This window comes from Tenrec ecaudatus, chromosome 3, assembly GCF_050624435.1.
Source record: "Tenrec ecaudatus isolate mTenEca1 chromosome 3, mTenEca1.hap1, whole genome shotgun sequence".
In the NCBI taxonomy this organism is placed as follows: domain Eukaryota; kingdom Metazoa; phylum Chordata; class Mammalia; order Afrosoricida; family Tenrecidae; genus Tenrec; species Tenrec ecaudatus.
The window spans coordinates 144,183,956-144,195,775 of record NC_134532.1 but is presented as its reverse complement, the minus strand read 5'-3'; the positions used below and the strand labels follow the sequence as shown (position 1 = coordinate 144,195,775).

The following is an 11,820-nucleotide window of genomic DNA, read 5'->3' as shown; positions in this document are numbered from 1 at the left end:
AAGGGATCAGTTATCAGGCAACAAAAACCGAAAAATCATATCGAGTGCATACCTCCATGATACAATCGCTGAGGATAAATAGGTGCATAAGCAAATGTTACAAAGAAAGCTGATGGTGCCCAGCTATCAAAAGAGATAGCATCTGGGGTCTTAAAGGCTTGAAGGTAAACAAGCGGCCATCTAACTCAGAAGCAACAAAGTCCACATGGAAGAAGCACACCAGCTTGTGCGATCACGAGGTGTCAAAGGGATCAGGTATCAGGCATCATCAGAACAAAATACTGTTACCATAGCGAATGAAGGGGATAGTGCAGAGTGGGGACCGAAAGGCCATTTGTCAGCCACTGGGGATCCTCTTCCAGAGGGGTCTAGGTGAGGAGATGAGTCAGTCAAGTGCGATGTAGCACTGATGAAAAATACAAATGTCCTTCAGTTCTTAAATGCTCCCCCCACCCCCCAACTATCATGCTCCGAATTCTACCTTGCAAGTCTGGCTAGACCAGAGGATGTACACTGGTACAGATAGGAACTGGAAACACAGGGACTCCAGGGTGGATGATGCCTTCAGGACCAGGGGTGTGAGTAGCAATACTGGGAGGGTAGAGGAAGAGTGGGTTGGAAAGAGGGAATCGATTACAAGGATCTACATGTGACCTCCTCCTTGGGGGACGAACAACAGAAATGTGGATGAAAGGAGACGTCGGACAGGGAAAGATATGACAAAATAATTATTAATAAATTATTAAGGGCTCATGAGGGAGGGGTGAGCGGGGATGGAGGGGAAAAATTAGGACTTGATGCCAAGGACTTAAGTGGAAAGCAAATGTTTTGCTTCACAAAATTGATGTATGTATGGATTGTGATAAGAGTTATGAGCCCCTAATAAAATGATTTTTTAAAGTATTAATGTTTGAATACAAAAAGAAATATTGAATAAATTGTGAAATTGTTCAAATAAAATTTAAAGGTAAATAGCAGTAAGTCACTTCTTTCTCAAGCATTTTTAAATATAGGGGTTTAAACCTCTTACTTTTGTCAAAATACTAATTCTCTATAGCTGACAGATGCTGTTCCCTACTTAATGGAAGGTCTCAAATTTTACTCTGCATCTCATTGGAATGAAATATAAATTTCTAAAATAGAATTAACTTGGGGAGAGGCATCAGTACTGCAACTCTCAGCACCAAATGTTTCTTCGTGGAGCACCAAATGCTTTGAGGAAAACATTCCAAGTATCAAAGTTTTCAGATAGATAAATATTTATGGATCAAATCCATAAAGAACAGACATTGTTATGAAATATATATAGATGCCTTCAAAATTTTCTTTCTAGGCAGAGTAGACACATAAGTTAGAAGTCATTTCCCACTTAATTGCTTTGCAACCTTATGCAACACAAATGGATTATGGATAAAGACTCATTTGTGTGCACCCAGAGAACAGATCTTGACTGACATCATGTCCAGAAAATGAAACTGGAATTTCATCTCTAAAATACCAAGTGCAATTGTATTTATATATTTGGAATAATTCTGACCAATTATTTTCCTGGTTGAAAGTTTGGGAGGTTTGTGCTCTGGTTCTTTGGTGAGAAACTGTATTTTTAAAAAGAAATGCTTTGAATTTTCTAGTTAGCCTAAACAGCATATCATAACATCAATCTAGCTCACATTTTTGAGTGGCATGAAATTCCATCTGTCTTTGGACTTTATGCCTGGTATTTTTTCAGTCACCATATAGACCAATTGATTTCTCTTTTTCACTCTGAGCCCTTCACAGTGGTGTCGAGTATTCTTCATTTGTGTGATGATCTACAGAAGGGTATTTTTCCATTTAAGAACAAAAGGTCCACTGAAATTGTTCATGCGCAAAACGTAAGTATGATCTATGATATTAGACAAATAAAAAGCAACTACCAACTAACCTTAGTTTTGTGGTATTCTAATTTTTCTTAGTAAGGGTGTACAGTGAGTATCAGAAACAAGTCATGTACCAGAAACAAAAGGTCCAACGAAATGAGCTGCAGAAAGGGAGGGGTGTACCACATCCAGCTTCCAGGTCACCCGTATACACATCAGTGGGTACCAGGAGCAGTACCATCTGTGAACCTGAAGGACATTTTGGAACTGAATACAATTCCCTAACTAGGTCGACTTTGTATTCAATTAAGAGTGAAGCTTTCTTTGGGTTTAAAGAAAATGGAAGCAGAAGCACAGGTAAAAAATTTTATTTATGAATACATGGGCACGTGACTTGGGACCCAGCCAGCCAGTGACATAAATACACTCGAGCAAAAGATTCCAGCTAGAGGATACATATGTATATATACTGTGTGTGTGTGTGTGTGTGTGTGTGTGTGTAAGGAGCAGTGCTACAAAGCTGGATACCAACCCACACAATCACTCAGGTCTCTTGAAGTGTCCCTTAAGAGCACAATGGTGGTGATTCTACCCGGATGCTGCAGCTCACTCTTCTTTCTGGTGCACACACATGCCCGCCAAACATAAAATGTTCACGTTCTCCCTTGCGATGTGATGGTTGTTGAACTTATTTTTAGTGTCATTTGATAAGCCTTTGTGCTCGCAGAGAGACATCCCACTGACCCAGCCACTGGTCATTGTCTATACCAGTTCACATCAAAGCAGGCGCGCTTTGTCAGGTTTCGGGTCGAATATCCATTTCTCGTCTGAAGTACAGTATCGAAAGTGACTAGATCATTTGAGCTGTTTCCTTCAGCTGCCGCCTTCTACACCCCTCCCCCCAGTGCTTCCGCTCCCGCTAACACCATTTGGCATGGCCGACGTGACACGGCGGTGGTTTTGCTAAAAATAAAAAATAAAAACTTATGATACATACATCGCCAATGTTTGTGATGGCCAATCCTCCTGAAAGTTTAATTTATAAATTGATGAAATCTTTTTCCTCTATGAATCATAGCCAAGGTGGAGTGCCACTCAAAACCCAAATAATGCGCATACAGTAATAGGTCATTCAATGTCAAAAGGCATAAAAAAGATGAGCAAAATCTTCACAGGCTGCTGCTTGCTGTTGCCTTTAATTATATTAATTAAACTTTGAAATTTTCATGCAAAGAGAGTTGCTGGCTTGTGACGTTGAAGAGCCCTTGGAGACTTGGAGTAAAAAAAAAAAAACCCTGAGCGGAAGCTTTGTGGTTACGGCTTCCTTTAAATTAAAAAGAAAACACACTTCTAAGTATGTTTACAGATATTAATGTTTTATGCACTACTAAAACCTCAACATACAAAAAAATGGGAAAACCAACCAGTCACAGAGACATAGTTGCAAATCATGAGTCCCTTAAACTCCACTCAAGATTGCTGGCTGGGGACTGTCTTTCCAAAGAATAACGCTCTATTAATTTTCTTCTTGTCCCAAGTGCATAATGAAAGAAAGGTTTCTTCACAAACTAAAGGGCAAAATCTTGCTTGCTACTGATACCTTGAGGCATCCTGTCTACATTTTGTCATGCGTGTGCACTTTTCAGTGTTAGAATGACAAGAATCGCAGTCAGGAGCATCCCTACGGCACACTGTGATAGGAGACTTGGGAGGATTTTGTGACCTGACATAGCTATAAGGCAAGGGACTCCTTTATTTGCTTAGCCTGGTGGGAAATTTTATACTCTGCCGGTAGCTAATTATCTTGTCGTGTAAAACCAAGCGCCATGTTTCCATGTAAGAAAACTCCTCTCTCCATTAAAGACCCATCCTGGCTACTTTTCTTGAGATCCCTGTTTGGACACCATCTTCACGCGGTAGCATGTCCTGATTGTTGGTCCGCTCCTTCCGCTTCTGCGCATTGAAATCAACACTCTTGTAGAAGCCCTAGCAACCGACCAACGTTCCTCTTTTTTTTCAAGGTCATTAGTCATGCATTACCATTGGGTTTCAGGGACTCCTATGTAGAACATGTGTTTGAAAATGTTTGCTGCAAGCAAAGCAGAAGGCAGAGAAGAGTTTATGCCTGAGAGGGATTAAGTTGCTCTTCCAAAATCTTCTGAGATGTCGCCCTTTTCCTTATTTCACTCTGTTGGAAATTAGCAGTGTGAAGATGTAACACCTTCGTAGTACCTCTTTGGTTTTCCTGCTTTGCTATTATTGAGAGGGAACTCGAGAGAAGTTTATGCACCGGCCCTGAAAAAAGAAAGAAATTCATATTGAGATACTGAAACAATGACAAACATGTACAATTAAAACAGCTTGCTTTCATATCACTATAGTAAGGTTTCATTTATATTCCTTGGCTCTTGAGAAAGTTCTTTCTGTTATCTGCACTGCTAGTTGGTTCTAAGGAAAGTCTTCTCATTCTGTAAAAATGCTTTTACAAGACACTCATTAGTGATCCTGCCCATCGTGATTGACTATTTCTAATAACTGCACATTTCCAAAGTGTCTTTGCCTTTCCAGTGCCTTAGCAGTTGAACGAAGGGGTCATGGATGCAGTTTTTATATGTAATCCAAGAGTAGGTGAAAACAAAGCTTCCATTTGTGACAAAAGTTCCTCTTCTTTTTATAACAAAGTTGATGTACTCTATAAATAGCACACAGATTTCTACCATAGGATCAAGATTATTGTTCTATTGAGATGGTTCTTTGATTCACAATATGTGCCTTGAATCATCATGTACATTAGAAGTTTCCTTTTTTCCTCCCTCTGTGAACACTATTTTAAATATCGGATGCATTGTTATTGATGTTTCAAAGTAAATGAAAAAATAACAAAAAATATTCTTGAGGGGAAAACATGGGAATTTTGTTGGAGAAAAATATGATGGGAATATTAAAAAAACAGGATTTGTATGTATTGTCTCTCACAAATGTCTATTCAGTCAAGATGGAAATTTCAGAAATTAATGTAGAAACTGAAAAGTATAAATAATTAACACTTATAAATTCTATGGACTTTTGACTGAAAACATTTATGAAATGGTCTATCCTAAATAATTTTGGAAGCAACATTGCTACAATTTCCAAGTCTGTGACTAACTTTGAACTTAATGTCTGTTTAATTATTAGTTCAGAGGAAAATGGGAGAGTAGTAGAAATAAAACCACCTTTGAGGGAGATCAAATTTCCCTGATAATGCAATATTCAGGGATCAATTACTCAGACTGCACTTTTGTATTATCTTGAACCTTCAAGGATTTTTTGAATGAGTATTTGTGAAGTGATCTCATTCTCCAGATTAGCTAAGAGAGTAAAATATGCCTGCCCCCACACAAAAAAAGCCAAGAAAAATTTTCAAATGCTATTTTAAGGACATATCCCTCTTTTGATGAGAGAAACAAGGACAAATGACATAATAAATATCTGAGCAAAGTAATAATGGTGTTTCTAGGGCTGGTGCCACCAGTGTGGTAAGTCATAGTGTCACTCCCTTCCACAGACATTCTTTTGTACCAGATCTTACGGCACCCTCCTTAATTTTTAGGATAAATTGTATTCATGGAATAATCTGTGATCAGTATAGGACGCCCATGACTCGATTTCCACTTGAACAACAGAGAGGTTTATAAAGGGAACAATCACACTAGAGAAGTATGCACACCTTAGCATAGTCACTCCTTTGAGATCCAAAGGGCAGTGTTTCCCCAAGGACAATGTTCAGAAGAGTTTGGAAAAAAGGAGAAATGTAAAGAAGAAACACGGACAGTTAGTGATAAGTGATGTTACATCTAAGGGATTGCAATTAATGAGGTGAAACCACATGTGTATGGAAGCATTGAATGTAAAATTGATGATCTGCTCTGAGGACCTTCATTGGATTCAAATTAAAAAGTAAAAAAAAATACATAGTAGTGGATTGCTTATGATATTTCTTAGATTATGACTATGACCATCAAAATTATTGTATCAATCTTTCTACATAATTAGTAACTGAGCAGAAAACTTGCCACATGGTATCAGCTGCACCCCGCCCTATAGTAACCCATACTGATGGCACTGCAAAGTGAGAAAGGAAAAAGTAAGTTTTTCGCAGCCACAGTAGTGTAATTGTACATGCAATGAGAAATTTATTTGAACCATGCATATTAAAAAGCTGATTACCATTTAAAATATCTTCTGAATATTTCCCAGACTCAAAGATATATAAGAGGAATGATGTATGACAGAAGAGATATAAATTAATGAAATTTTCTCTTACATATTTAGGAGTCAGAGAGTGGCAGTTTTCTCTATTCCATATATTTCTTAAGATAATTTTATACACACCTTCTCTTTTACTTGGGTTTCAATGCTCATTAACTGTATCTGAATAAAGGCAACATCTTTCTGATTATCCGATTATTCTTCCTAAAAAATGACCCTGAACCATTTACTTTAAAAGATTGGTGTTTAACAAATGAAATTCTAAGTCTTCCTAAGTTATCCAAATCATATCTACCCCTAATTGATGCATCCAACTCAGTACCCGTTTCATTTTAATGTACTGTATTTAAAGACAAAGAAACTTAAACGGAGAAAACCCTATTGATTCTGACTCGTGTCTCTACCACAACTCTTCTACAGGTTGAGATTCACAATTAATCATCAGCGGCCAAATAACTATTATTGAATTACCCTAGAAGTCCTGTTAAAGGTAGTAAACCAGTTGCTGTCAAGTTCACTCTAATTCACAGCGATCCTGAATTGCTCCTCAGGATTTTGAATGGTTATCTTCAAAAATAGGTTGGTAGGTCTTTCTTCTCAGGCATGCTAGAAGGATTTAAACGATCAATCTTTCTTTTAGTGGCCAACTGCTTAATATTCTGTGCCTCTGGAGATTCTAAAAGTGTTATTAACCTATATATTTTACAGTATACACCTACTGACAAAAGACAGCTGAATGTTTTCCCCTCTCAATGATTGACTCTCGGGGTTTTGCAGTTTTAATGTCTAATAATGGCTGGGTGCACTTCTATTTTAAAGAGTTTTAAAAGTTGGCCACTAAGATATTTTCAAATATTACATCCTCGGTGACTCATCCCCGCCCACCCCACCACCTCTTTTCCAGTCATGGGGCTCCTTCCCTCAATAATATCACAAATTCCCCCTACAGCCAAACCACACTGTGTCATAATTAATTGTCCAAATCACCAAAAGGCAAGATAATAGCAGCTAAGTGTGAGGGCTCTGGAGCCTGTGTATGCATTCCACCTCTTCAATTTACTGTGACCGTGGACAACTCCTTAGCTACTCATATCTTCAGTAAAATATTGATTAAAAGTTAGACTTTTTCTTAAGACTGATGTAAAGATTAACTGATTGATATGCTTACAACATAAACATGCTTTTAAAAGTAACTGGCATGTGGTAAACTCACCAAAACAAAAGATATTCATTTTCCTATCCAATTCTTTGCACACTATCTAATATGGAGCAGGCTTTCAATAAATATTGACTCATGAACAAATGAATGGGTGGGTAATGGATGCATGAATTAATAAACCAATATCTCTGTGAATTAGAAAGTAAACAAATACCTCCATAAATAAAAAGTAATGAACAAATACTTCCATTTGGGGAGGAGCCATATTTAACAATAATGAGAGAACAGAATAAGTATGAATTTGAGACAGAAAAATAGATTGCAAAGGAAAGAATAGAAATATAAATGCAGAAAAGAAAGAAGAAAATAAAGAATGAATAGGACGAAAGCAACCTTAAAGAAGAAAGGATAGGAGGGAAAAAAGAACCTATTAGTCAGAAGGAAATGTTTATTCAGTATTCTGCCAGACTCATTATTTCCAGAGGATTATTCAAGCTGGTGGTTACCTTTCAATTACTCCAAGACCAAATTCACCGCCATTGAGTTGACTGCAACTCAAAGAATATTCTAAAATTGGGGTAACGTGTCCTGGCTATGTAGGGCCTACAATAGCAACATAGTGGCTGTGACCCCCAAATACTACCAATACTACCTTACAAAACACATTAGCGATAATGTTCATTATATTCAAAGCCAAGAATATTTAGGCTACACTCTAAGTCAGAACACGGCACAGCAATTTTTATTTGCAGGAAATGGGATGTGACAAGCCTTACAGGTCTGTCAGACCTTCATACTTAGAGTGATCCACAATAAAGGAATGTTATCAAGGTAAGAAGCAAAGCAATGTAAAATAACATGCACATTCAACCCGCAGAGTAAAACAGAACAAAAAGCAGTATTACATCATAGTACTTCTTCATTCTAGAAACTTTGTTTATGTTTTATTTAGCTAAATAATGCAAGCAATGAGAACTGTAAATTGCTAATTAAATGGGTTGAAATTATTAAGTGTAACATATATAGTATATAAATATAGACATACATATTCATAATTTTAATATTTTATTGTCTATGAAGTAAATGGAGCTTTAGTTGAGTGGCAGAGTGGGTAATTGTTGGACTGGTAATTGCAAGGCCAGCAGTTCTAGGCCTTCTGCTGCCATACCAATTTACAATTGGCGTGAGTGAGTTTTATCTGGAGTATATTAAGTTAATATTACTAAAGAGAGAAAAAATAAGATAGTCACTAAAATAAACCACGATAAAATTGAGGATGGTAAAAAAGGTGAGAATTAGAATTACATTAGCAAGAGTTAAGATAAATGTGTAATCTTGCGCCTATCAAGTTATGCTTGAAATATTAGTTCCCAAAATGAACATGTGCCTCAAAAAGCTTTAAATATATTAATTTAAGTAATATTATGCTATATATTATACTTATTAATATAAAGAAACAATACTTTCCCTATTGGGGGAAATTTGTTTCAATATATTAAATAATTTTCTTGACTTAAAATTATGATCTAATCATGTTTCTCAATCATATACAAAGCAAATATTTGCTATTATGATGCTTTAGGCAAAACATATAAAATGTATTTAATTAAACAATTGAGATAGTTTATTGTGCCAGCCTGGCTGATAAACACAAGTGGGATTAATTGAAGGACGGAGAGATAAATGGCTCAGTGAGCCTTACCTTTCTTGTCTCTCTCTCTTTGATCATCAGACCAGTGTGCGGCTGCCTTGCTTGTTCTGTGCCTCCATTTACAGGCTACGCTACTTGTGGGACGCCTAGCTGGTGGACTGTGTCACGATAAATTGAGGCCCCTTTAAGACCACACGATTGGAATGTACATCTCTGGAGCTGGGGACTGATGGTTGGAGACCTGGCTGACAGTCGGTGACCTGCCTTGCTGTTTGCTGCCTGTGCTGATATAGCCTAGCTCTCTCTCTCTACAGAGGACGAATTGGCGGATGTCAAGACTTAAAGCTCTGCCGGTGTCTCACAACTCGTATCACAAGAGTGAGTTGCACTGAGCCATTTGTACCTCTTTATAATTTAACTGTTCATTTCTTGTATTATCTATCTGTATATAATTTAACAGTTCATTTCTTGTGTTATATATATATGTACATATATATATAAAATTACTAGCAATCTGGTTTAGATGGATAATGCCTTATAAATCCTTGGGATATAAAGTTTATAACAATTATAAAATATAGCTGATATAAAGTTGAATTGAATTAAATCCTGAGATTTAATCCATTTAAAAATTAACTATAAATAGTTTTCACCTTTTTCCTGGTTTAGAATACAGCATTGCTCAGATGTTCTGAAATCAGTGGTAAATGAAATCATTTTGTATTATATACTGTATATACTCAAGTATAAGCCAACCCGAATACCAGCTGAGGCACCTGGTAGTATCACCAGAACTGCATTAAAAATATGCTGAAAAACTCGGCTTATATATGAGTATATACAGTAACAGATTGGGGGGACTAACTCCTAACCATTTAAAGAAGCAAAGGCTATACAGTACAAAAAATATATCAGGATAAGTCAATGTGTATTATTACAAATCATAGAAACCCGTATTAAATGGAAATATCAACAGGTGAAGCTGCTGTCTCTCAACATGCTCACCTTCCTGACACAATTGCTGAAGACAAAGTGGGTGCATAAGCAAATGTGGTGAAGAAAGCTGATTATGCCCAGCTATCAAAAGATATGGCATCTGAGGTCTTTTAAAGGTTTGAAGATAAACAAGCAACCATCTAGCTGAGAAGCAACAAAGTCCACATGGAAGAAGCATGGGGATGGGGGTGGAGGGAAGGAGGAGCTGATACCAAGGGCTGAAGTAGAAAGAAAATGTTTTGAGAATGATGATGGCAACAAGTGTACAAATGTGCTTGACACAATGGATGGATGTGTAGATTGTGATAAAAGTTGTATGAGCCCCCAATAATTTTTTTTAAAAAGATAAATGGAAATAAAAAATAGTGGAAGACAGGGTTGTCTACTCAGATAAACATTTATAGTCTTAGAAACCCGCAGGGACAGTTTTATCCTATCCTTTAGGGTTGCCATGAGTCCGTTTGGTTTTTGTTTGGTTTTATTGAGTATTCTATGAATTCCTTTGGTTCCACAAGGAGTCTCAAGGGTAGTTCATGAGCAAGCAATTAATGGAAAACCTTAAACTTTCTCATTCCAGATTTCATCCAAGTAGCTCCACTCTCATATATAATTCAAAATTGCAATTCAAGGCAAGAGTATTTCATTCTTAAAAATCAATGCCATTGAGTTCATTCTGATTCATAATGAGCCTATAGGACATAAGAGAATGACCCCTTTGGGTTTCTGAAAGTTTCCGTTTTTAAGGAAATCAACTGCTTCATATTTCTCTCACGAAGTGTCTAGTGGGTTCAAACCACCAACCTTGTGGTAAGCAACTCAGGGCATAGCCTATTACCCCAGCTTATTTCATAGCTCTACTGAGTCAAATGACTAGGAAATAATTTATATACCTTGATTTGGTTTATTTACTTTTTTCCAGGAGTTTCTCCATACATCTATTCAAGCACTACAGTATTATCCTTTCAGTATTAGGGATAGGAAGAATTCCTATGGTATCTGGTCATAGGAAAAGAATTTTGGCATTTTAGAAAATTGCTACTATGAAACTGCCCTTTATGTATCAATTTTCCTGGAACTCTGGTGATAGGTAAACATTATTTAATTCCATAATAACAACTAAGCAAAGTAACTTGTTTTTCTTTGTGTTTTGTCTTCAGATTGTTCCAATTAACAAGTAGTTGTTGCTGTCAGTCCTGAAGGAGAAGACTATCAATTCTCATCAAGAGTTACAGTTTCAGAAACTCACAAGGGAATTATAACCTGCCCTACACTGTCACTATAAGTCAAAAATTCAAAACCACCCAAATCCTCATAACTATACCAATAGATAACATCATGATCAATGGAAGGAAAATGTTGAAGTTGTCAAGGATTTTGTCTTGCTTGGATCCACAATCAATGCTTATGGAACCAGCAGTCGAGAGTTCGAAAGATGTATTGCATTGGTGCACAAGACCTCTTTAAGTATTGAAAAGCAAAGATGTTACTTTGGGGATTAAGATGTGCCTGACCCAGGAAATAGAGGAAAGGAGTAGGAGGCAAAGGACATACATAGAAGCCTAAATACAGACATGTGTATATGTATATATATTTATGATTAGGGGGAAGTAGACCTATGTGCATATATTTATAAGTTTAGTAGTAGGGTTGCAGGTGGACATTGGGTCTCCTTGCGTTCATTCCCTTAATACAAGAGCACCTTGCTCAGCTAAATGGTCATTTCATGATACCCACCTTCCCAACATGATCACTGACGACAGACGTGTGCATAAGCAAAAGTGGTGAGAAAAGCTGATGGTGCCCAGCTATCAAAAGATATAGCATCTGAGGTCTTAAAGGCTTGGAGGCAAACAAACAGCCATCTAGCTCGGGAGCAACAAAGCCCACAGAGAAGAAGCACACAA

The 11,820-nt window shown here is 37.1% G+C and overlaps 1 protein-coding gene across 1 annotated transcript in view; it reads right to left on the bottom strand.

Moving 5' to 3' along the window:
* Positions 1 to 2,211: 2,211 nt before the first annotated feature.
* ANTXR2 (ANTXR cell adhesion molecule 2) overlaps positions 2,212 to 11,820 on the bottom strand; it is a 169,354-nt gene continuing 159,745 nt past the window's right edge. The window contains exon 17 of the mRNA XM_075544147.1: positions 2,212 to 4,154. Coding sequence (XP_075400262.1) covers positions 4,116 to 4,154 — 39 coding nt within the window. The 3' untranslated portion in view covers positions 2,212 to 4,115. The remainder of the gene's footprint in view (positions 4,155 to 11,820) is intronic.